General features: G+C 41.7%; 1 protein-coding gene across 1 annotated transcript in view; it reads left to right on the top strand.

The window, feature by feature from the left end:
* The window catches only part of ppp3cca (protein phosphatase 3, catalytic subunit, gamma isozyme, a), a 93,952-nt gene that overhangs the window by 45,769 nt on the left and 21,037 nt on the right, over nt 1–27,146 (top strand). Inside the window, exons 4-7 of the mRNA XM_055161587.1 lie at nt 10,294–10,405; nt 18,359–18,504; nt 20,526–20,665; nt 25,432–25,509. Coding sequence (XP_055017562.1) covers nt 10,294–10,405; nt 18,359–18,504; nt 20,526–20,665; nt 25,432–25,509 — 476 coding nt within the window. The remainder of the gene's footprint in view (nt 1–10,293; nt 10,406–18,358; nt 18,505–20,525; nt 20,666–25,431; nt 25,510–27,146) is intronic.

The raw sequence follows: 27,146 nt of genomic DNA, 5'->3' as shown, positions 1-27,146 counted from the left end.
TATGACAAGAAGTATATTTGTGCCCATGTTTTGTGTACGTGTTCTGGCTCTGATACGACATAACTTTAAAATCAGGTGCTCCATACTGCATCCATGTTTAGGCAACTTCTGTAAACACTGAGCACACTCGCTGTGTGTGACGTCGTCGTGTCCTCCAGTGCACATGCGGGACACTTTTGGGGCATTTAAAGTTCACATCGGAGATCACATACAAGTCACATTTAACTGGAAATGTGATCAACCTTGAAAAAAAAAAAAAAGATTTCACAAAAAAATCTAAATTGAGCATTAAACCCTGTAGTCTGAACGTAGCCTTATATTCCTGTTTTTTTCTAACTTATATTCCTGTATTTCATTTCAACTTAGGGCTGTTGTGGTTAGGGAATTTCTCCTGTGGTGTAGTATAGCAGCTCAACAGTGTGGTACGCACTGATATCGCACCCCCTTCCCCACCCCACATCCCCCGGAGTTATAATATTTCCAGCGGCACTGAAAACTCTCCGATGATGCTCAAATGCACATGTACCTTGGTTGTCGTGTGGATATAGCGTGTGTAGTGCGGGACAAGTGACATTTGGCTTTGGAACAAGTGGCGCTGCATCTCTCCAGGTCTCACTGTGGTAGCTCGGGTCAGAGTCCTGCACCAGTTCGCCTCCGAGTCCTGCACCAGGTCAGGTCCGAGTCCTGCACCAGTTCGGGTCAGAGTCCTGCGCCAGTTCGGGTCAGAGTCCTGCGCCAGTTCGGGTCAGAGTCCTGCGCCAGTTCGGGTCAGAGTCCTGCGCCAGGTCATGCCAGAGCCATGCGCCAGGTCAAGCCAGAGCCCTGCGCCAGGTCATGCCAGAGCCATGCGCCAGGTCATGCCAGGGCCCTGCGCCAGGTCGGGTCAGGGCCCTGCGCCAGGTCGGGTCAGGGCCCTGCGCCAGGTCGGATCAGGGCCCTGCGCCAGGTCGGATCAGGGCCCTGCGCCAGGTCGGGTCAGAGCCCTGCGCCAGGTCTGGTCAGAGCCCTGCGCCAGGTCTGGTCAGAGCCCTGCGCCAGGTCTGGTCAGAGCCCTGCGCCAGGTCTGGTCAGAGCCTGCGCCAGGTTCCAGAGCCCTGCCCAGGTCGGGTCAGAGCCCTGCGCCAGGTCTGGTCAGAGCCCTGCGCCAGGTCTGGTCAGAGCCCTGCGCCAGGTCATGCCAGAGCCCTGCGCCAGGTTGGGTCAGAGCCCTGCGCCAGGTCGGGTCAGAGCCCTGCGCCAGGTCTGGTCAGAGCCCTGCGCCAGGTCATGCCAGAGCCCTGCGCCAGGTTGGGTCAGAGCCCTGCACCAGGTCGGGTCAGAGCCCTGCACCAGGTCGGGTCAGAGTCCTGCTCCGGCTCAGGTACCTGCGGACGCAAGAGCAAAAGAACCAGGAGCAGGTGTCCACAAAGCGCGATCGACGGCCGCACTTACCTCTGTGTGGCGCGGAGCTCTACACGCCGGCCCTTTCGTCTGCGGTCACCTGACAGTCTACACTGGTGCACGTTAGTCCTGGGTTAGTCCTGGGTTATCACGGGCACGGGCGGTGACGGGTTGAATGTTAACAAGTCCGGGCGGGTGCAGGTCTCTGAAAATGGACCTGTGCAGGACACTGGGTCAGGCCACGTTGGTCACATGCAGTTATCACGGTGGACCTCTTAGTACCGTGGTGATTCATTTTTGCGGTTATTGCGACAGCCCTACTCTAAATTACATGCCTGTTTTATTTTCTATTTTTTAATCAGTTTGCAGTGGTCCAAACTCCAAAGTTCCATTCCTCACTTACCTTGTGGATATTTGCAGTTACATCACGATGGGGGTGTTCTATAATGCATTTGTATTGTGGGAATGTTCAGCAGTTTCCATGGTAACAGAATGTAATAAAAAAAAAAGTTGCCTCTGCCTTCAATTTATCCAATTACATGTGGTTTTAGAGCTCAAAAATACCTAGAAAAACAGACACTGACTGTGAGCGGGGTCGCCTCTCCACAGATCTGACCTGTAACATTGTCTGGTTTGGATTCTACGAAGACAGAAAGGTTTAACGCCATACTGTGAAACATTCCAGACAAAGAAAAGCATCTAAATGGAGATATGGAGATGGGGTTATGTTCTAAAAATAACCCGCGATAGGTGAAATCCGTCAACTTTATATTTTACAATTATTATATCTGTTTAAAGTGTGTAAAACCCCTCAGCACAAACTTTATACACTTTTCTCACACAGGACACTTACAACCCTTTTTACATCCTTCTTAAAACTTATTGCTGCTGTTGTCCTTTTATTATTTTCGTTCTTTATGTAACGAGCCGAAGATTCATTTATTCCATAATGGAGCTGCACGGCTCCATTTTTGGAGACCTGCACCCGCACAGTACAACACCACACTCGCCCATTAACTCGAGATTATATCAAACTTTGTGCTGTCTGCACCACAGACTGAACCAAAACTAAACCAGGACTAACCCAGGACTGATTCCAGGACTGAACTAGGACTCAAACAGGACTAAAACAGCAGTAACCCACCACTAAACCAGAACTGAAACAGGACTCACTGTTGGGATGGGCTCAAAGGTGACTGCAGGGGAAAGGACCAGCTCAGCTCTACACCTCATGAAGGTAAACGCAGCTGTCACTCCATCTCGCTTTGTGGACATCTTGCTGCGTGGGCTCGCGGTTTTCTCTCTTAAATCCTGGTTTCTGCAACTTTTTGCGGGTACCCAACCTGATGTAGGACTCTGCTACAAGTGCATAACTTCTGCCTTTTTTCAGCGTTCCCAGAAGTCCAACTTTTTGTGTGATGGTTGGCATCTTCCTCTGCCTTTTGGGTGCGACCGCAGGAGCCTTTGACAGTGCAGAACATCGACATTGTGGGTTTTGTCGGCGAGAAAATTTGCAAACATACAAGAACTTCACAATCACACTGCGAGAGATCCAACATTTATGTAAATTTGGCAGCTGAACACATCTGTACTGTACAGGAGACAGGAGTCCCTCAGCCAATCAGGACACAGCGGGAGAAAGGCAATACATGTTCATACACTGTGAAAAAAAGCACGCAAAATTGCACTAAAAACAAATCTGCGAAACAGCGAGACCACGAAAGGTGAACCGCGATATAGTGAGGGACGACTGTACACATTTAACGGACCCTGTCCCAGAAAAATTACACAATGCACCTTTAAACAGGGTGACCAGAATTTCAAAATAAAAAACTGGGACATTCCCGTTTTTCGGTGGGTGTTAATCATAAAATTGTGAAATGAGTGCGTAATTAAGGAAAATTGTTATGCAAAAACCATTTATGACTAATATGTGAGTCAGTATAGTCACATTTTTTTAGTGTTTTGGTCATTTTTAATCAGATTTTTTTTGTATTTTACTGAAACAAATGACAGTTTATGCCTCTTTTTACTGTTGTCAGGGATCAGATTGGTCAAAAATAGGAACATTTCTTGTATAAAACTGGGACAAATCAGTGGTTTTGTAGAAATCTGCTGGGACAGGGGACACAGGGCTCAAAACTGGGACTGTCCCGAGTAAACGGGGACATCCGCTCGCCCTGCCTTTAGGTAAACGTCCGCGTTGGCTTCATAATGCTGCGTGTGCTGCAGCGTTGACGGCGATGCTGCGTGCTTATTGTGTCTCTGACTGACAGTGCCATTCCTGGTAAAGCCCTGAGCCCGCGGCGTTACCCGGGCAACGCCAACAGCCACCGCCGCCGCCTTTTGAAGCAGCGTTTTCATCATTTTCACCAGACGAGCAATTTGCCAAAGTCTAAACCTCGAAGCGCGTGATGGCTCCATTTAATGTGACGTGTTTATTCTAATTCGCTTTGATCTGAGCCGGAGGGGGAGGACATTTACATACAATACATGTGATCTGCATATGAGAGAGGCCGGAGCGGAGAGGACAGCGGCCAGGGCTCATCTCGAGAGCTTTGAATTAAAATCAGAGAGAAAATGGTGCTGTTTTTATCTTATTCGCTCATTCTATTCACCACGCTACAGGCACGAAAAGTCAGTTATTTAGTCGCTTATACCTTTGGAGCTTTTACGAGGGAGGTGGACCATTGTTGTTATCATCATTCGAAGATATGCAAAAAACGAGGGCAGGGCGATATGGGCAAAAAATCTTTGTTTTCATTCTGATCACATGCTCTTATTTGAAGGTGCGTTGTGTAACCTGTGTGGTGGAGGGTCCGTCACCTGCTTGTTGCTGTGGATATGTCATTGCTCTGCCTGGGATGTTCCACAGTGTGACTTTAAACAGCTGTACTTTACATTTACCATATTTTTTGGACTATAAGTCACTCCGGAGTGTAAGTCACACCAGCCAAAAAATGTGTAATGAAAAAGAAAAAACATGTATAAATCGCATTGGACTATAAGTTGCACTTTTTGGGGGAAATTTATCAGGATCAAACCGACATTTCCTGTTGAAAGTCAAGTTCTAGTAACAACAATAGAAGAGAGAACAACAGACTGTTATCGTCACATATGAACAGTTCTTCAGATAAACTATAACATAAACAACAGAACAGAACAAGTTTACCAAACTCTCCATCTCACTCCAAATCACTAAATCCATTCAATTCTTCATCTTCGGTGTCTTTTCTGAACAACTCCATGACCTCTGGAGGTAAACAGAGCGTCGCTTCCTCTTCTGTGTCGCTGTCGTCAGACTCAGCATCAGTTCCAGTTAGAATTATTCGGGCCTTTCTGAATCTCAACAGGATGGTTTCGGTGTCACTGAAGTCCAGACTTTGTCCATCCATCCAGTGACTTCAGGAAAGTTTCATGGTGCATCCTCCTGGTGTCATGTTTGTCTCTCACTCCAAACTTTCTTTCTATTGCTTGATTACTGTTTTTGGCTGAATATTTCTCTACTGGCAGCAGGACAGAGGCTCTTTCTGCAGGAGACATGCGCAGAAAACTGACACACAAGTCTAGAGCCTCTCGTGATTGCCAGTCGGAAAATTTTAATATATAAGTCGCACTAGAGTATAAGTTGCAGGAAACACCCAAACCATGAAAAAATGCGACTTATAGTCCGAAAAATATGGTATTGAATTGCAAGTGGTTTATAAAGCTTAATACCAAGAAAAACAGACATTCAGACTGTGATTGGACCTCTAACTTGGTCTGGTTTGGTCTCCATGAAAATAGAAAGGTTTAATGCCATACTCTGAAACATTCCAGACAAAGCAATAACATCTCTATAGAGAAAAGCATTTGACGGACGCCAGAAAAGTTACACAATGCACCTTTAAGAAATTGTGAACTTCTGTGAGTTGAATTTGTACAGATATCTAACTGCAATTGCATAATAATCTGTTTTGCAACTAAGAAAGACAGGAGTTATCTTGTTTCGTAATAATTCTGATTCACGATTTAGCAATTTTTAAAAATCTCGATTATTTAAAACACAAATTAATCTATTAAGCACTACAAACATTTTTAAAAAAAAGATCATTATTTTTAGGGATGGGACAAGATCTCATGAGACAAAACTGCCACAAGATCATGCACACATGAGAAAAATGATCTGGTGAGATTTCTTTCCAAGTGTTTATATTTGGATTGGGCAAAAAGGTTACGGGTTGGTCACATCTCTTACATTTCTGAAAAGCAGAACTAGAATGGAAACAAAAATATGAAATCAAATACATAAGGCCAAAATTGGAAACTGAATCGTGAAATGTATATACCAGTCTCGTATCTGGTCTCGTTTTGTGGAAATTGTATCTCACCCCATGTCTAGATGGTAAATCTGCTATTGGCGTTATCGGTAGTGTTGTTCTTTTATCAGATCTGATACTGTTAGTACTGATACTGCCTTTGTGTACTTATCAATATTGCATAAAGTACACTCAAAAAATAAAGATTTGAATGAGATTTTGAGGACTTAAGTGTTAGAGCCAAATGGTCTTGATGAAGTAAAATGCATAAATCAGAACAACTTTATTATTATTATATTATTATTATTATTTTTTCATGTGGTGTCAAAATTAAACTTGTAGAGAAAAAGAAGACTTATTATCATATATTCATGTTCTTTTATCAATCTGATGTGATTAGTCTTTGTGTACCTACCGACCGCATAGTGTGAAGAAGTAGAAGCCACTCGATTTTGTTACTGTACAAGAAAAAGAAAGAAAGAATAAATGAGATTTTGAGTACTACAGTATTAGAGTCAAACGTTATAAAAGATAAACTGCATTTGGACCCCATTTACACTGAAACAAATCCGCGTATCACCGTATCGGAAACAATCTGCGCCCACACACGTCATTTCTGTGTCTGCAAGCCTTCCCTATCCACACAGCTTTGAGCATATTTGTTTACAGTTTACAGAAACGAAACTTAAAACCACATGGCTAATTTGCATAAACTAAGCGCTCAAAAAAACAGCTCTCTATTGTGCGCTGATGCGGTTCAGCTTCTGTCGGACTAAAGGACATGACTCAGTGGAATATGAGTGTTCTTTCTGTGACAGAGGGATGTTCTGCGATGGTGAGTCTGTTCTGTGTTTCTATCATGTTGAAGATGGTTCATGTGAAACTTTTCAGAGATTATACATCTGCAGGTTAAACACACAGACCGTATATATGAATATATATTCTAGCCTCTTTGTGTTTTGGTGGTGAATTACTTCGTGGTGCATGTCCTTTAGTCCGATAGAAGCTGAACCGCATCAGGGCACAATAACAAGCTGTTTTTTGAACACTCAGTTTATGCAAATGAGCCATGTGGTTTTAAGTTGTTTCTGTAAAATGTAAACACATATGCTCCAAGCTGTGTGGACAGGGAAGGATTGCGGACACAGAAACGACGTGTGTGGATGCAGATCGTTTCCGATACGGTGATACGGTGATACGTGGTTTTATTTCAGGGTAAACAGGGTCTTGGGAAGAACTTTCTGAAGAATATTTGATTTTGTTGTAAAAAGAACGAGCCACGAGTGTGTTCAGCTGTTATATCTGCCAAAGGTGAACACACACATCAATCAAAAGTTTAGAATATCAACAGTAAACAGTAAAAAACTGGAAAAAGTGTGATGTTCTAAAACTTCTGACCGGTAGTGTATATGCCATTCCTAAAAATAATAATATTTTTTTAAAAGTGTTGTAACTCTTAATTCGATTAATTTACATTTTTAATAATCAAGAATTGCAAAATCGTTAAGGAGGATTATTATGAAAGAAGTTTACTCCTGACTTTCTTACTTGCAAAGCAGATTCTTGTAATTATAATTAAATATCTGTACAAATGTAATTAAAGTCTTTTCACGATTTCTTAAAGGCGCTTTGTGTAACTTTTCTCGTAGAAGGTCTGCCTCCTGCTTGTTTCTGTGAAGATACAGTATCATAGCATTGCCAGGAATGTTCCACAGTATGGCATTAAACTTAAATTAAAGCAGCTGACACCATTAGGTCAAGTTACAGGTCAGTTCTGTGGGGAGGTGGACCATTCACGCATAGAAGACGTGTGTTTCGATGATTTTTTTTAGCAACAAATAGATGTGTAATTAATTATAGTAAACGTATGAACATGTTGGGTGATGCAACAGTATCTCCATGGAGACAATTAAACTAGTTGACAGCCTCTCCCCCAGAAATGTTACACACTGTACCTTTAAAATGGGCTTTATTGTGCCGCCATACCTTTATTTTTCCATCACAGTCAAATAAAATCAATAAAACCTTTGGAGTGTTGTGACGTCACGTGAGCCCATTGTATCCAAAAGTCCAGTGTCCGTGTCGTCTCCGCTCCAGGCCTCGCTCCTCGTGCACGATCCCTCACAATGACGCGTGTGCACTTGACGTTACATATTTGTGGCAGAGCTGCGTTCGCCGTGACCCCGTGTGACTGCGGTCTATAGCGACTCCCATATATACCAATCCATCTGCTGTTGCCGTGGGAACAACAGCTCTGTATGAAGCTCATAGAACAGATTTTATTTATAGAAAGGGGGCTCCAAATGACACAACACCATTTGTTTTAATCATGGCACAGACTGTGGCTGCGTTTTCATGTGTTCAAGTGTTCATGTTACAGATGAATGATTATCCAAATCAAAGTGAATGGTCACAATAAGCAAAGCACAAGTTATTTATGTACTATAATGTCGTCTATAAGCAACAATATTCATGGAGATCTAACGGCCTGGTGAGAAAGATCAAACTCTGGTTAGACCTCTACGAAATGCATTAGTTCAATAGTAGATTTTCTATTTCAAATTTTCATAAACATGACATATCTGTTTCTCCTGATATGAGGTGCACATGTTCAAATACAATATTGTTTTTACTCTAATGCTGTCATGCTGAAAACATTGGACATGTTTTGGATTATTAGCCTCACATGACTTTCCTTCGAGTTACCAGCTGTTATGAATAAATCCTGTTGGTTTAAACCTAAAATGCCTCTATACCTAAACCCCAGCACCTGCACCAGTCATGAATCAGTGCTAGTGCAGCCTCTACAGCTCCGTCCATCCATTTTCTTCTGCTTATCCAAGGCTGGGTCGCGGGGACAGCAGTCTGAGCAGGGACTCCCCGACTTCCTTCACCCCAGATACTTCCTCCAGCTCCTCTTGGGGGACCCTGGGGTCTCCTCCCAGTAGGACATGCCCGGAACATCTCCCGAGGGAGGCGCCCAGATGCCTGAGCCACCTCAACTGCTCCTCTGAGCTCCTCTCTGCTCTGAGCAGCAGCTCTACTCCGAGCTCCTCACTCTATCTCTAAGGGAGCACCCAGCCACCCTGCGGAGGAAACTCATTTCGGCTGCTTGTATCCGGCTTGAGCCTCTGAAGCTCAGGGAGGGAATTCTGGAGGTTGTGAGCTTTCACATGAGGCCTGTTCATAAACTGAGAATAAGACAAACTGTGTCCTCTATCTGGCAATTCTTGCAATTGTAAATATGTGTATAAAAATGCAAAACTAAGCAGGATAATTTAAGGTAGTGAGTGTGCTTGAGTTAATTGTAATTAGGGATGGGCATGATTAGTCGATTAATCGATAATTGATCATTAAGAATTTCATCGATTACGTAAATTTTAATCGACAAACCGAATGTAGGTTGCTGTGTGTAGCGTGACCAAACGTACAGGTCCGTACATGTAGCTCTCTGCACTCAGAAGGAGCGAGACACAAACACAGACAGTCAGTCCACCTGCCACGTACTGAAGCACAAATGTGTATTTAACGATGACTTGTACAAGAAATTCCACACTTTCCGTTGCGTTCGGGACAAGTGTGAGTCCATGTGCACAGTGTATAAAGCAGGAACATATGTTTCTGTGTCCAGTGGGAAAAAGCTTTACCAGGAGAGAGTCGCACAGTGTCGATGACGAGTGCCCACCTCCCTCCCCCCGTACGGTGTCCTGGTTTTGACAAACGCAAATCTGGTCACACTAACCTGTATTCACTGAGTCATGTCTTTTAATCCGACAGAAATTGACCGCATCAGCGACACAAGAGCTGTAGTTTTATCTTTGCTTAGTTTATGTAAATTAGCGATGTGGTTTTAAGTTTCGTTTCGGTGAGAGTTGCACAAAACTGAATTAAACACATTATAATAAACGGGCTGATCTAGAGTGGTTACGGTTTATTTGTCGTAAAGTTAAATTTATTTATGCAGATTAGTAGTGCAGATAGTAATAATAATGATGATCATTTTAATATAAAAACGTTAATGATTAATCTATAATCGATCGTTAATTCTCTCGACGATCGATTAAGAAAATTTCATCGAATGCCCATCCCTAATTGTAATACAGTCTTCACTCAGGTTGCCCAAACCAGGGGTGTTCAAACTCTGCTCTGTGACACAAACCTAAAATGAGTGTTTCAAGACGTTTTAAAGACTTTTTAAAGGTGTGGTAGTCTGTGGCCGCTCCAAATGTTTCAGCCCTCAGTGAAAAAAGTTTGGACAGTCCTGCCCTAAACTGTATATTTTGCACACAAACTCAAGTTTTACCACTTTTCTCTGAGTCGACAGTATACAGAACCTGCAGAATTCCCTCCCTGAGCTGCAGAGGCTGCGCACTGGTTCATGACTGGTGCAGGTGCTGGGAGTGAACATTCAGATCAGAGAGAGGCATTTCAGGTTTATTTCTAACCTGTTTTAGCCTTAAGAACTGGCAACCTTTTGATTGTGTTTGGCTTGAGAATCGTAACACAACATGCACTGGCCAGAATATAAAACCACTCAGGAATATCCAAAAAGTGACTGAGGCTTCATGATGCTTGTATTATAGAGATACTCACAGTGTGTCCTGTCCTCCTGCAGTGTGTGCTCTACCTCTGGTCTCTGAAGATCAACCACCCCACCACTCTGTTCCTGCTGCGAGGGAATCACGAGTGCCGCCACCTCACTGAGTACTTCACCTTCAAACAAGAATGTGAGTGCGCACACATACATCCTATACACACTTCTTTTTTTCACAACAAATTTGCATTCACAACTCCACACACTTCACATATAAGAGACAAAATATAAATTAAAACAAACAAAACTCAATGCACAATTCATCAACTCCAGAGCTCCATATTTTCCAAAACACAACAGTCTATACAAGGTTTATATATATATATATATATATATATATATATATATATATATATATATATATATATATATCTATTATATTCCCCCGTTTATGGTCATACAAAGTAATAATGATGTTAATAAAGGTGCTTATGATCGTGTGAGACAAACTACAATGAGAATGAAAGAATGTAAGGATTATTTGTTTTCGTTTATGGTCGTACAAACTGATACTAACATTAACGAAGGCACAAAGGTTTATTGTTTATCATTGTACAAAATAAAAGTTAAAGTTAAAGAAAATTTTAAAGAATAGCATGTGTTTAGTAGTTAATAGTGGTGTTTTTTTGGGGTTTTTTTTTTATACTTCCATACATATATACATACACACACACATATCATATACATGCACATATACCTATACACACATATCATCAGCATATACATCTCCTCACAGTCTGAACACTGGCTGGAAATGAAAAGGGTGGAGCAGGGAGACATTCTTTTTCTTAGTGGGGCTCTGTTCAAATACAGAAGTTGTTGGTTGACTAATCTCATTGATAGAGTGAAGATCTCTATAGAGGCTTTGCACCGTCACGTGACCCCTATAGCAACAGTACCTACGCCGCCATGACACCGGGCACACTATGTCATTGACCTCAGTAACATCGGAGAAACATGGGCAGGTTTTGTTGTGTATTTGGTTGTTCTAGACGCTCTGAACGGGATAAAACGATTTGTTTCTTCACTGTTCCTCTGGAAATTACTCATCAGGAGCTCAAACAAGGGAATTATCGAAAAAATAAACCACAAAGAGATTTCCTATTGTACCATCAAGACACCTGAAGTTTCATCGAGGTATTTGCTATTTAAATAGTTTCATAGCTTATTTAATGAAAAAAGCACATTTACTGAACTAAAATGTCATTAATTTATCCAGGAAAACCCGCACTAGTTTATGATTCAACGAACCCACACTGGGCTCCTATGATCAACATGATGCACGAGTCGAAGAGTCTGTGAGCCGAACCTCGAAAGAATCGTCCATGAAAAGATCCTCGCGAACGTTAGAAAGATCCACTCACAAAAAGTGATTCAATTCTAGAAGACATAGTTGTGGATAAACAAGACAATAAAGAAAACATGGGTCCTACGACGAGTGACATGTTTATATGTGCGCTGGAAGATACAGTTTCTACTGCCACTCACACTGCAAATGTTTTCTTTTTACATTTTAGTTCAGTAAATGTGCTTCTCTCATTAAATAAACTATGAAACAATTTAAATAGCAAATACCTTGATGAAAGTGACGTGAGTGTGTCTTGATGGTACCATTGGAAATCTCTTCGTGGTTTATGTTCTCTAGACATAATTCCCGTTTTTTTTTTTTTTTTTTTTCAATAATTCCCTTGTTTGAGCTCCTGATGAGTCATTTCTAGAGGAACAGTGAAGAAATGAATCGTTTTATTCGAGCATCTAGAACATCCAAATACACAGCAAAACCTGCCCATGTTTCTCCGATGCTGCTGAAGTCAATGACATAGTGTGTCCGGTGTCATGGTGGCGTAGGTACCGTTGCTATAGTTGTCACGTGACAGTGCAAAGCCTCTATAGGGAAATTGTTTACTTGATTTGACTGATGTGTCAGAGCTGCTGCCACAGTTCATCTCCAGATCTCGAGGCTTCTTTGGTTTAGGAATACCTTACCTGACTGAAGGAACCCGGCTGCCTGGGACTCAAATCCAGAAGTTCTTACTGCGAGGCCAGAGTGATAGGCTGAAAATACTACTCTAACCTTTAAGACAATTTATTGCTCATTGACTAGTTAACAACACTACATATACAATAGAAGAAGTAGAGGACAGGTGAGTGACAAGTGCGACAGGTGATAGAGCACGAATACTTCTCTGGGTCAAAAGTCTAAGAGAAACTATTCAAAATGCAGGTGCTCTTCAAGGATGAACAAATCAGCCCTGAAATGACCACTTATTGTTGAATTATTGGCAGAACATTGCCACGATCAAAACACGTCAGCATCCCTCCATACGATAAATGTCTTTTAAAGCAACACAATGGAACTTTCAGCACGTCACCAGCATGATTGCGTAGAACTAGAAGAATCTGTGTGTCATTCGTTCATTCGTTTTTCAAAATAAAACCAAAAAAAAAAAAAAAACGCAAAAAAAAAAAAAAATAAAAATAAAAAAACGGATAACGATTCATTTTTTGACTTTTCAATTTTGTGTTTAAGTGAATAATGGAAAAAACGGATAACGGCCGTTTCTTATTTCCATCACTTAAATTGTGATGCCGGACAGAACCAGAACTGAGACCAGGACCAGACTGGGACTGAGACCAGGACTGAGACCAGGACTGAGACCAGGACTGAGACCAGGACTGAGACCAGGACTGAGACCAGGACTGAGACCAGGACTACAGGAAAACTACACCAGGAACCAGGTCTAAACCATGTTTAAACCAGAACTGAACCAAGACTAAATCAGGTCCCAGTCTCGGTCTCTGTCCTGGTCCCGGTCTGGTCCTGGTCTGGTCCCAGTCTCAGTCCTGGTCTGGTCCTAATCTGGTCTCGGGCCTGTCCCGACACTCAATTCTTTTCTGGTCCTGTTTTAGTCCTGGTCTAGTCCTGTTTTTTAGTCCTTTTTTAGTCCTGCTTTAGTCCTGTTTTAGTCCTGTTTTAGTCCTGTTTTAATCCTGTTTTAGTCCTTTTTTTAGTCCTGTTTTAGTCCTGTTCTAGTCCTGTTTTAGTCCTGATTCAGTCCAGATTCAGTTCTGGTTCAGTCCACCATCGCAGTTTAAGTCACGGAAACAGGGACACGGCCGTTATCTGCTTTCTTCATTATTCACTTAAACACAAAATTGAAAACTCAAAAAATGAATCATTATCCGTTTTTTCATTTTGGTATTGGAGACAAATAATGAAGAAAATTGTTGTTGTTTTTTTTAGTTTCTTATTTTGGTTTTATTTTGAAAAATGAATGAACGAATGACACACGGATTTAGAAGGTTAGAACCGTCAGAACCTTCTCTGTGGAGATGCCGTACTTTGGAATATTATAGCCAAAGTTATAGCATTTCCATGGAAACAAGCAAGAGCGGGCCCTCCTCCGGTTTTGTGGAGATGCAAGCCCAGATAGAGGAAGAATGCATGTTTTTAAAAGTGTTCAGTGCAATGAAAACATCCAAAATAATAAAAAAAAAAAAAACATGCTTTAACTGCAGTGTACTTTGGGATTTAACTTCTTGTCTTGGCCATTGTCAAACAAATGAAACTGTGTATTTTTTAGAAGAGCATTTGTATATTTTTACCTGCACATAATAGCATAGAATGGACTTAGAAACAAGTGGTTTGTGTCTTCCTCTCCCTGTCAGAGTTCCAGTACAGTATTGACAGCCTCATTAGCCTTTAGCACTAACTCCTTGCAGTATTTCTCGCTGTGTATTTGGGCCGTGCTGGAGCGTGGAGCAGGTGTGGACATATTAGTATTCAAGCTCCCAGACAAAGACTCCCAATGGCACACGAGAAAACCACTGTGCCAGCTGCAAATAGTCTTCTGTCACTGAGCACCAGAGCCCGCCCACGCCTCCCTGTTCACCGGAGGAGAAGGAGAGAGTGCGCGGAGGGACACGGACGAGCATTTTACAACCTTCAGTATGTGTATCTGAGAAGAATATTTACATCAAATACATATACAGCACTCTTCAGGTCTCTCTGTTTGATAGTGCTGGGATTGAGGGCTGAACGATTTGGGAAAAATATGGAATTGTGATTTTTTTAAGTGCATGCATCAAGAATTTCTGACTTCCGGTCATTGTGCATTGCATACTGGGGAGGATTTTCCAAAAAAGTGAGCATGAAACCGCCATGTTTGTTTTCCCAGTGGGATGCGTCTATTGACAAAGTCGATCTTTTCTAGTTTTTTGAACCATATCACTTTTGTTTCTGGTTCTGATATTGTCATATTTTAGTTTTGGGATTCGGACATCGTAATTGTGTGGTTGTTGGATCCTAACAGCGGAAAACGGCTCGAGAAATTTGTTTGCGAACTCCGTAAATGCAAAAGGGAATCAGATGTGTGTGGCTGCAAACCTCTGTTCAAACTGTTTCTCTTCCCAACGGAATTGAAAAATAGTGAAAGGTGAAGGTGATGGGCAGGACTGATCCACAGGAAGGACCAAAAAGGAAATATTTGACTAAATCATCCCGAGTTTGCAGCGAACATTATGTATGTGGAGCACCAACAAAGCGGGATCCTGTTTGTTAAGTGAGAGGTGCAGAAGACAAACAGACTGAGCTGCACTTTCTTGTTCTTGTGGTTTTACAGCAACATCACATTTTGGTCTCTTTGCAGTGGAAGGTGTTTCTTGGTGAACAGTTGGTGCCTTTCGCTTTGGCGTTGACTTTTTAAATTCATAACCGAGGTGAAGTGAGGGATCAGGGTTTTGCTTTGATGTTGCTCCACATACAAAATGTTCACTGCAAACTCAGGATGATTTAGGCAGTCAAAGGTTTCCTTTTTGGTTCTTCCTGTGGATCAATCCTGTCCATCGCCTTCACCTTTCACTATTTTTCAATTCCGTTGGGAAGAGAAACAGTTTGAACAGAGGTTTGCAGTCACACACATCTGATTCCCTTTTGCATTTATGGAGTTCGCAAACAAATTTCTTGAGCCATTTTCCTCTGTTAGGATCCAACAACCACACAATTACGACGATGTCCGAATCCCAAAACTAAAATATGACAATATCAGAACCAGAAACAAAAGTGATATGGTTCCAAAGACTTGAAAAGATCGACTTTGTCAATAGACACATCCCACTGGGAAAACAAACATGGCGGTTTGATGCTCACTTTTTTTGGAAAATCCTTCCCAGTATGCATTGCGCAATGACCGGAAATCCGAGATTCTTGATCCCTATTTTCTTCACAACAGCCTCCTAACTAATGTAAAACTATGATGAATATTCACAACAGGTGCTATCCCACCAAACAAAGTTATAACTATAAAAACAAGGTCCTGTTTTACTCCAAATGGATCCTTGTGAACTTTAAGCCATGTTTTTACCTCATGAAAAAATACCTGGAGTCTTGTTTCATTCACACATGTTTGAGTAATTCTTTATTATTAGTCTGTCTGCATCTCCAAAGCTCAAAACGCTCTCTTCCACCTTGTGATGTCACGAAGTGGTAGGTTTCAAGTGAACAGCTCCTTTTATCTTTATTTCAGTAGAGTTTGGCAATTCCAGAACTGAAATGATCCAAATGATTGTAGTGAATGTGTGTGGAGTTTAAAAACACAGTGTAGCACTTCCTGTATTACCACGTGACATCACAAGGTGGAAGAGTGTTTTCAGTTTGAGAGAAGAACTCAGCCTAAATGTGCAGGGTTTGTGTGTTAAACATGTGAATGAAAGAAAACAAACTTCCAGTGTGTCTGTTTGTGATGAGGAAACATTAGAACAGAGATCAGAAGGTAGAGTAACACAAACCCTTTAAACTCATTTACCTACACGATCGTTCTTGACAGTTAAAATAGCAAAGTGTCGTTTGAGGACATGACTTAACCGCCTCAGCCTCGTCGACCATACAAGGAGTGCACTTCCTCCTGTAAACTCCTTATATGGCCTTTCTCCCGCTTTAATCTGACCTGAGGCTTTTGCGACTAATAGTGTTTACTGTGACATCAACACAACAACACACAGCGCAGTGCATCACCGTGACGACATCTGAGCCGCTTTGGGCATGAGGCGGGGCCGCTCCTGTTGACACAGACGATGACACACTTGTGCTTACCACTTCACCTTTTCTTTTTTTACAATGAATAATGCACTGTTTAAAAAAAGATTAAAATACATAAAAAGATGTGATGTGATTTTGTGTACATACAACACAAAATCCCTTTGGAAAAAATCATAATTTAAAGTTCCACTGAAGCCTTGTTTCCATAGGGCCGGCACAGGGTGTAAAGTGATGCATAAAGTGATGCATAAAGTGATGCATAAAGTGATGCATAAAGTGATCAGTCCTGTCCCTTTGTAGTAGTCCAAAGTGGACCATCTGACACGGGCCTGGGAGCGTCTTACGGGGGGCGCGGCTAGACACGTCAGATCTGAGGAGAGGTGACCCTGTTCAGAGTAAGACAGGAACAATCCAGGTATATTAATAAAGTCTTCATGGAGGAAGACTGGAGTTCAACCCCCAACCAAAAAGGTATAGAGTGAAGCTTTATTCATTTAATTAACCCGTCACATTTATACAGCATCTTTCAAGATTCCCAAAGACACTTCACAGAGCTCCACACTCAAAGCTAATATTGTAGCCACTACGGTCTTGGGGCAGACTGACAGAAGTGAGGCTGACAATCAGTGTCATCGGCCCCTCCGACCGTCATCACTCATGCACACACCACTTTCTTACTAGGCAATGTAGTAGTAGTGAAGTGTCTTGCCTAAGGACACAACAACATTTTCTTTTGCACTGGTGCCCCCTTGTGGCACCTGATTTTCCCAGTGTCTCCCATCCAAGTCCTACCCAGGCCCGGTCCTGCTGAGCGTCTGATATCTGACCAGATCAGGCTTTGGCAATGTTCTGTTTTCAAATGTGAATGGACACTAATATGTTTTTATTATTAAAAAAAGTGCCTCTCATTCACCAATTATGCCATTTCGTCCAGTCAAGTGTTAACGGAGGGAAACGGGCAGATTTTTGACATTCAAATGTCTCTTATTCAGAAACTAGAGGGACTATTGAAATAAGTAAAGTATCAGAATGTAGGAAAGAGTTACACTCCAACAGGGTCAAGTTAAACCTGTGAGATTCTTTCAAGTTGTTGACAAAAAATTTAAAAACTCATGTCGGTAACGGAGGGAATGAAATATGCAGCACTTTTTGGGCAATAAATCCAAACAGTGATAACTCTTGGTTCTCACTTCCATATCCTTAACAAACTGGTTTGAATATTTGCTTCATATAGTTTTCTACCATATGGTACAAGATTAGGTTGAAAAACCTCTTACTTTTTGAGTCATGAAATTTTTTATTAAGAAAGTTCATGGTAACGGAGGGAAAAGTAACGGAGGGAAAATTGTACAAGCAAGTAGAAGGTGCAGGATTTTACATCATTTCTCAGCTTTTTTTCTTCTGAATACTTTAAATTTTTCAAGCAATTTTTTATCATTTTAAATACATTAAAAAAAAAAAAAAATCCTGTACCTACATCAAGAATTCAAAGATGGAATAACACAAGATATGATGAAATACATCCATTTATTGACATGATTTTCAGGTCTTTGAAATTTGGGAAATAATTTTTGTTCCATGTTTCATACATGGTCTGTTTAAAACATATGGAACTTTAGAACCAAAAATGGTACAGAAAAAAGGTCAACAGTTTCATAAACTAGAGTACATATGTATCTGTTCAATACATTTTTATATCAGATGCAATCATTTGAATTTTTGGCCTTGCTGTTTACTTCTGCTTGACCGGGCCCACTGGCAAAGCTCTTTTTACAGTTTAAGTTACAAAATGGCTTAAAATATGTCACAGTTGTAAAATAGAAATAATTGCCATTGTATTATATCATATAATGCTAATAAATCACTAATAATCCTTTTTTTTTTTTTTTTTTTTTTTTGTCATTTCACATGGCGTTCCATCCTTTCTTAAATAAGGTTTTAATGGAGCATGTGTTGGGAAGATTGACCCTAATTGCTTCCTCTGATAAAAAACAAAATTAGAATACCTGGTCTCCTTACCCGTCTGTGTGTTCTCTGTGGTGTTCAAAGGTAAAATCAAATACTCGGAGCGTGTGTACGACGCCTGTATGGAGGCCTTTGACTGCCTGCCCCTGGCTGCTCTGCTCAACCAGCAGTTCCTCTGTGTCCATGGAGGGCTCTCCCCAGAAATCAACTGCTTAGACGACATCCGCAAAGTAAGTGTCCAGACGAGGTGAAGAACTGTGCTTCATTTTCACTTCATTTGAAGGTTGTATAGAGGATTTTTTTAAGGGAAGTGAAATACAGTGACAGTCCTTTTTCAAATATTGTTCATGCGTGACACCACCTTCCTCCTCCACAGCTCCCTCAGTAGAAACACCTCCTCCCGCCTCTTTACTCTAGAAATCACGTTTGTTTACATCCAGTGTGCGTTCAGAATTACTGTTGAAGTGACATGTCTAAAAGTAATTTAGCGATCAACGCGTAAGTTTTTAGACCCTTCGTCTGCTTCATTCGCTCCATCGCTGGAAGGAATCTCCAAGAATCACCTCAGTTTGTCTTCGCTCCTTTTCCCCTTCTCTTCTTCTTTCAGCGACCTCAAAAACGGACTTTCTTTTGCGGCGAACTGGTCGTGGATTCTCATCGGCCATCGCAACAAACTTTGTGCGAACTCAAGGAAGCTACAGTTTGAAAAAGCCTCTAAGAACCACCACATAAACCACGAAATCCCCGCACGCTGGCGAGTAGTTACACTAGAAGTGTAGGGAGTCTGAATGACAACCTAACAGCCAATAGAAAATGAGAGAGCCTCGTTTTCTATAAGCGCGAGCTTTCATTGTTGACAAAAGCGCACGTTGCATGCTGGGAATTATTTTGGTCGGTGGCAATAAACACTAATTCAACATGACGGACGGAGCGAGAAAACACGTAAAGGTTATTGATCCTGGTTATTTATCCACTCTAACGGCAGAGGACCCAAGACCATTTGACCAGAAATTGGTCATAAGCATCGACGGACGACAAATCACACTTTTCAACCCCGACAAAAGGTGGAACAAACCAAAGTTCTGGTCTGAATCACCAACTACCTGGACAAATATTCACTTTGGTGATATCCACAATGACTTGGTGGAAACTCCTGGGCCATTCACAGCAGAAAAGATGAAAACCTCCAAGAGTCTCGATCTGTTGTTGAACTTGGAGTCCATGGTTTGTTAGGATCTTCTACGTTTGCTCTGCGAATGTTTGAAAGCCGTTTAATTCTAGTTCTTTTCACTCAGAATACGAAAAAGACATTTTCCTTCTTCCGTGCTTCTATTTGTGCATCCGATAATGCAGCAGGAATTTACCATGATCGGGGAGAAATACGCGAGGTTACACACTGTGTTTGACCGCTAACGTGTTTCTTGCCTCTGACCAAAATATTTCCCAGCATGCAACGCGGCCTTTTAATAACAATGACGTCATCTGAAACTCGCCTATTGGCTGATGTTTATCTGGCCTCACTACGTCCACAGTTGATAGATTTTCATTCTTTTTTTTTTTTTTTTTTTGGTCATCATAATTACAAGGCTGCTGCATCTCTGTAATGGTATTTTAAACTTTCATGGACAATTTGAAAAAAAAAAAATAAAAATCCTCCATACAACCTTTAAGTCTGTATTTTCTGGTTGAGGCTTTGTCAAATGCTTTTCTCCATGGAGATGTTATTGCTTTGTCTGGAATGTTTCACAGTGTGACATTAAACTTTTCTATCTTCATGGAGACCAAACCAGACCAAGTTACAGGTCAGATCTGTGGAGAGGCGACCTGCTCACAGTCAGAATGTTTGTTTTTCTAGGTATTTTTGAGCTATAAATGTAAAGTAGAGCTGTTTAATGTCACACTGTGGAACATTCCAGGCAGAGTAATGACCCCTAACCAGAAACTTACACAGTGCACCTTTAGCATAAATAAACACACAAATCTGTTCTGTAAAATGATCATAATAATCAACACCGAGTGACTGAAAGTATCTGAAACTGCCTGTCTCATTAGTGTGTTTGTGCGGCTGTGATTGACAGTTATTTTGCTTTATTACATGAAAAATAAACAGCTACAGCTCCTTGAACAGAAAAATAAATAAAAATGTCATCTGCACAAACACACACGCAAAAAAAATGTGTAATGTAAAAACTGTCAGAAAAGTCAGTACTGAGCGTCTGAAAGTATCTGCCTGTGTGTTTGTGATTGACAGTTAGACCGGTTTAAGGAGCCCCCAGCCTTCGGGCCCATGTGCGACCTGATCTGGGCCGACCCCGGGGAGGACTACGGCAGCGAGAAGACCTCCGAGCACTTCAACCACAACTCTGTCCGAGGCTGCTCCTACTTTTTCAGGTGCCATATTTGATTGATTTATTGATTGATTTAAGAGTATTCAAGAGTATTTTATGGTGTATTTTAGTAGATTATTTTGTTACAGAGCTACAGTTTTGTTGCTTGTTTTAACTGTTTTGATGATTAAATTGTTTGTGTTTCATATGAACTTTGCACCAGAAGTGGTTTAACAAATACTTTTAGTATCACAGACATGATTTGGCCTTTATTTTTTATTGAACTGTATCAAATCATTTTGAAATATATCATATCACATCGTGAGCTCACTGTATCGACATATGGTATCATGGTATCGTTTCCTGTGTATCGAGGTATGTATCGTATCGTGACCTGTGTATCGATGTATGTATCTTATCTTGGCCTATGTATTGTATCGTGGCCTATGTATCGACATATGTATCGTATCGTGGCCTATGTATCGACATATGTATCGTATCGTGGCCTATGTATCGACATATGTATCGTATCGTGGCCTATGTATCGACATATGTATCGTATCGTGGCCTATGTATCGAGGTATGTATCGTATCGGCAACTTCTTAATGATACCCAGCCCTAATATTTTTATTATTGTCTGAGGGGGTTATTTTTAGCACACTGGCAAAAATAACAAAAATATACAGATAAAAACCACTAGAAAAAAAAAAAGAAAAAACATTGATTCAGTTGTTTCTGTTGAACAAAATTGTTCAACAAACCTGTATCAAAATTACTACATTTGAAGCTTTATTTGATCTCAAAATCTGTGCGAAATACTTTTACTTTTTACTCTATAAGCGCATGTTTAAACAGTTATTTTAAAAGTTTTACTTTTTCCATGTGATACTTTTACTTGAGTATTTCTTCGCTCCAGTATCTGTACGTCTACTCAAGTAACAAAACTGAGTACTTCTTCCAGCACTAATTAGGATAAGGCACAGTCTTTTACATGTTATTTCCTGGTGCAGCCTCAGAATGTGCTCCATAAATCTTTGGCCTGTTTTAAAAGTGTCTGTTTGCTTAAATTGCCTCTGCGGGGCTAATTGTGCTAAAAGAGGCCATTTGACAAAAGCGGAAATGTAATTTGTTTTTGTGGGTCAGACGGTTTATACGGCTCTTTTATAAGTGACTCACTCCACACAGGTTAATAGTCACAATAACTTCGTACAATTGTATTTTCAAAACCGCAATTAAAACAATTTGGATGCAACAAAAAGTGTTTTCTCCGGGAATGACGTTAACAGACTGACGTTACATAGAAGAGAAATGAAATGTTCCTGTATGGAAATAGATTATAGGCAATTTTCCTCTAGTCTGTTCAGTGCTTTGTTAAAGGTGCACTCTGTAACTTTTCAGGTAGAAGTCTGGAATTTTATACATATTTTTTTAACAAATTATGCGAAGAATAACAAACAATAAAACAGACAGGACGGGGCAGAGGGGTGGTGTAGCCAAAGGTCACACATGATCAAAATTCACATAAATTTACAAATAAAAATGTATAAATTTATTTGCTTAAGAAATCCCAGTGTTTTAACAGCTTTGGAATTTGGAGTGGAGTGAAGTGGATGGTTTTCTTATAATACTGGATTTCGGAAAGAAGCTAGAAAAGTAGGGTTTATAGTCCATGTATCATTCGTTCATTCGTTTTCAATATAAAACCAAAAATAAGAAAATGAAAAAACAACTATTTTCTTCATTATTTGTCTCCAAAACCAAAATGAAAAAATGGATAATGATTAGTTTTTTCAGTTTTCGACAATGACCGTTTCCCGTTTATGAGACTTCCGTGACTGCGGTGCCGGACTTTTGCGCTGCATACGAACTGAACCAGGACTGATCCAGGTCCGGGACCAGACCGGGACCAGACCAGAACCAGAGTGGGACTGAGACTGGGACCAGACTGGGACCAGACCAGCACCAGAGTGGGACTGAGACCGAGACTGAGATCAGTACTGAGACCGGGACCAGACTGAGACTGAGACCAGACCGGGACCATCCCGGGACCAGGCCAGGGCCAGAGCCAGACCGAGACTGAGACCAGGCCGGGACCAGACCCAGGCCGGGACCAGGCCGGGACCAGACCGAGACTGAAATCGAGACCAGACCGGGACCAGACCCAGGCCAGGACCAGACCGAGACTGAAATCGAGACCAGACCGGGACCAGACCGGGACCAGGCCGGGACCAGACCGAGGCCGGGACCAGGCCGGGACCAGACCGAGACTGAAATCGAGACCAGACCGGGACCAGACCCAGGCCAGGACCAGACCGAGACTGAAATCGAGACCAGACCGGGACCAGACCGGGACCAGGCCGGGACCAGACCGAGGCCGGGACCAGGCCGGGACCAGACCGAGACTGAAATCGAGACCAGGCCGGGAACACACCGGGACCAGAGTGGAGGCTCAGAGCCCACATCAGGGCCGGAGCTCGAAGCTGAGGCTCGGAAGGATCTGCAATCACCTCTGTCAAATTCTGGATGCACCAGGTCGTCGCCGACGAGTCAGATGAATCTGGACGAGACCTGGAGAACCAGTTGATGGTGCGACGACTTTATGGAAGGAGGAGCTGATGAAAATGCGTGACATGAAAACTTCCGTATGTCCAAAGACGCTCTTGTTGCTTGAAGTACAAACAAACCCAATCGAATTCCACACACTTTTGTGTCACCGTATGCACGCAGATTTACTCTCAAAAATGCTTATCTAAACGCGGAATAAAAAGTGAAGACGCGACGCCACTACAATTGCTGAAATGTTCCATAATATGTCATTAAACGTTTATCTCCATGGAGTCAAGAAAGTGACGCTACTAGGCTGAGTTACAGGTCAGATCTGTGGGTAAGCGACCCTGCTCTCAGTAAAAATGCGTGTTTTTCAAGACTATAAAATTTGCTGGGATTGAATAAATGCAAGTTAATGTATGTTTAATGCAATATTGTGAAACATTTTAGGTAAAGCTTCTCCGTGGATACAAGCAGGCGATGGAACCCACCTCTCAAAAAGTTACACAGTGCACCTTTAAATTATGTTTCTGAAGTTGGATCATGTACTTTTTTAGTAGTACTGTATAAAGTAACAAAGGTCAATGCAGTTTGAGGAATACAGGAATTAAATTAACATTAGTCATGGGTTTGTTAAAAGTTAAGTCCTGATTTAGGTTTCTTTTAATCCAAAACTTAGTTAAGTCTTGGTTTCTGGCCGGTTCAGTGACTGTGCCAAGTGCCAACCTTATTGAAGGAAGCTAAATATTCTTGTCTCAGGTTTCATTACGAGTCTGTTACACTTGAGTCCTAGATTTGAGTCCTGGTTTAGCCCAGTTAAAGTCTCATTACCTGATTTGCAGTGTCTTAAAAACGTGAAAAGCAGAACTAGTTCATTTTAAAAGGATGATATTACGCAAAATTGACTATTGTCCTCTTTGAATATTGGCCACGTTTACATGATGTAGTTGAATTCTGAATTAATTATTCTGAATTAAATAGTTCAGAATTGGAATCGGAATATGTATGGACTTTAAAAACAGTTTTCCCACATGACATCACAAGGTGGAGCAGAGTATTTTCTCTCAAACACGTGTGAAGGAAACAAAACAAACTCCAGGTCTGTTTGTGATGAGGAAACATTAGAACACAGATCAGAAAATCCATTAAACAGGACTTTTAAACACTTTGCAGTTGTCCAAAGTTGTTCCTCACTTCCACACAACTTTTCACAACGTTCAGAGACGAGCGCAGAGTTTATCGCCACAGTAAAGCGAACAAACAACTAGCCTGCTAACTGCACACTTCCTGCTTCCTGGAAACCCCTTACCCGTATTTTTCAAACTCTAAGTGACACAAGCCAAAAAAATATGTAATGAAGAAGAAAAAAAACATATAAATTGCACTTTTTGGGGAAAATGTAGTTTATAAAATCAGAGACCAGGAACTGACATTTCCTGCCGAAAGTCAAGTTCTAGTAAAAACAATAGAAGAGAGAACAACAGACTGTTAACGTCACATATGAACAGTTCTTCAGATAAACTATAACATAAACAACAGAACAGAACAAGTTTACCAAACTCTCCATCTCACTCCAAATCACTAAATCCATTCAATTCTTCATCCTCTGTGTCACTTCTGAACAACTTCCCGACCTCCGGAGGTAAACAGAGCGCCTCTTCCTCTTCTGTGTCGCTGTCGTCAGACTCAGCATCAGTTCCAGTTAGAATTATTCTGGCCTTTCTGAATCTCGACAGGATGGTTTTGGTGTCACTGTAGTTCAGGCTTTGTCCATCCGTCCAGTGACTTCAGGAAAGTTTCATGGTGCATCCTCCCGCTTTCCTCCAGTCCCTCACAAGTTTCTCTCTCACTCCAGACTTTCTTTCTCCTGTTCGATCACCGTTTTCAGCTGAATATTTCATGACTTGCAGCAGGACAGAGGCTCTTTCTGCAGGAGACATGAGCAGTAGAGTGAAGTGACAGTGGTACAGGAGGAACAGGAGCAGCAGATACTGACACACAAGACTAGAACCTCTTGACACTTCACTGTGAACATTTTAATGTATAAGTTGCAGGAAACACCCAAACCATGAAAAAAAGTTTGGTTTATAGTCTGAAAAACCATTTCTAACTAGATGCAGATACCACACAGCGGACTTCTTTATAATCCGTTTTAGGTTCAGATCTGGGTTAGTTTGAATCATTCTGATGCATTGATGATGGTTCTTTGAGATTCCATATTTTACTGCTTTACTTTAGAATGAAAAACTAACAACTATTTTCTCTTTTTGTTTGTCTTCCAGTTATTCAGCGGTGTGTGACTTTTTGGTAAATAACAACTTGCTGTCGGTAATAAGAGCCCACGAAGCACAAGACGCAGGGTACGCTTGGCTTTCATTCATTTATTCTTCTAATGATACTTTGCTGCTGATGTCATAAACATTCCTTGAGGGTGTGATGCTAACTGTAAGCACTGCTGTGTCTGATAAAATTAAATAAAAGGACAGTCTCAAGCTCGTTAGCATTATTCAACAGTTTTTCAGTTAGTCACTCTCAGCTTTTTGTTGGAAATAAGAAAACAAAACCATGAACGCTCGGACTGATCACAGGCTCCTCAAAATGTGCTGTTTAAATCTATTTTGAGTTTTCAGACGATCTTAAAACTTAGTTTGACTGTGTTCACTAATGTGTGCATTGTGTTTCCATGGTAACTGATGAATATTCTGCCAATCCAGGGGTGCTCACACTTTTTCAGCATGCGAACTACTTACAAAATGACCAAGTCATAATGATCTACCTAATACAAAGCCAAGCAAACTGCACTGAAACACTCTGTGGGTGGGGGTCCAAAACTTCCTCTGGCACTTTACGCAAAACTGTGAAAAAAGTGAAGGAAGTAGGTAAGATTTTTAAACCTGTTTTTTAAAGTTCCAAACTGGAGTTTCATTCTTTTCTGGTTTTGCAGTGATATTTACCAGCCTCTGCACATTTACCAAACCAAACGCACATCGTGACAAACACAGATGCATTTGTGCACTTTTGTTAGACAAACTTCAGCCAAATGTGGCAGTAGGTCTGTTCTGTAGATCCGCTCTATGCTGTAGACCTGCTTTGTGCCAACACTGGAAATTTAGACTGGTTTTTGCTTCACGTTTGGTCTTGCTCTTCTAATCAGCCGCACTGTGGGAGGGGCTTGTGTTCGCTGTACGCAGAAGGAGCGAGAGCGTGAAAAGGCGAGGGGCGGCGTGCTGACGTGAGGCAGATGGACAGGTAGGATGTTTAGGAAGTTGAACCTGCCCTGTGATGCACGCTGGTACACGAGGGCACACGCTGTTGCAGACGAGCCGTGCATAGGGAGCGTGTGTGTTTGTGATGTGCCGTAGAGTCTCCGCGGTTTCAAATGAGCGCACAGGCTGCACTGAGACGCCCCACACGCTCCTGCACCCCGCTACAAGTTTATTACCAACAGCAGCGGCCGTAATGAAATATGATCACACTTGTTGAGTGTCAGACCTCGAGTGAGAGACAAGACTGAGTCCAAACGTGATCGAGTCCGAGACGAGACACGGCGATCTACCCACACGACCTTGGCGATCGACTGGTAGATCGGGATCGACGTATTGCGCACCCCTGTGCCAATCATAGAACTATAATTGAATCTGAAGTTGAACTCAAGATGGCATTGTGTTGTTTTCAGGGGTCTGTGCTCATTGGCACATGAGCCCAAAAATAATTTTCTCTTCCGCATTTACTTCCTCAGTTCGAGCTCCTCCCACCTGTGTGACGTCTGTAAGGTGCATGTGGAGCGTTTGGACCAATCAGAGCCAGAGCTGCTAGAGCGGAGCGAACGCGGGATCAGAGCGGAGTGAGGCCACGTCTGACAAAGATCACTTTAGGAGCTTTGAGGATTTAAACATTTTAAAAAGTTTGTTGCGAAAATAGAAAAGAATTCTACAAAATCTGATCTTTGTGAAAGTTGTGGATGCCATATAGGCCGATGAGGTTCATTTGGTCTTCC

This window comes from Boleophthalmus pectinirostris, unplaced genomic scaffold, assembly GCF_026225935.1.
Source record: "Boleophthalmus pectinirostris isolate CB_2022bp ecotype Guang Dong unplaced genomic scaffold, ASM2622593v1 HiC_scaffold_4, whole genome shotgun sequence".
NCBI classification, from domain to species: Eukaryota; Metazoa; Chordata; class Actinopteri; order Gobiiformes; family Gobiidae; genus Boleophthalmus; species Boleophthalmus pectinirostris.
Note: the sequence above shows the minus strand (reverse complement) of the source record. Positions and strands in the feature narration are given on the sequence as shown.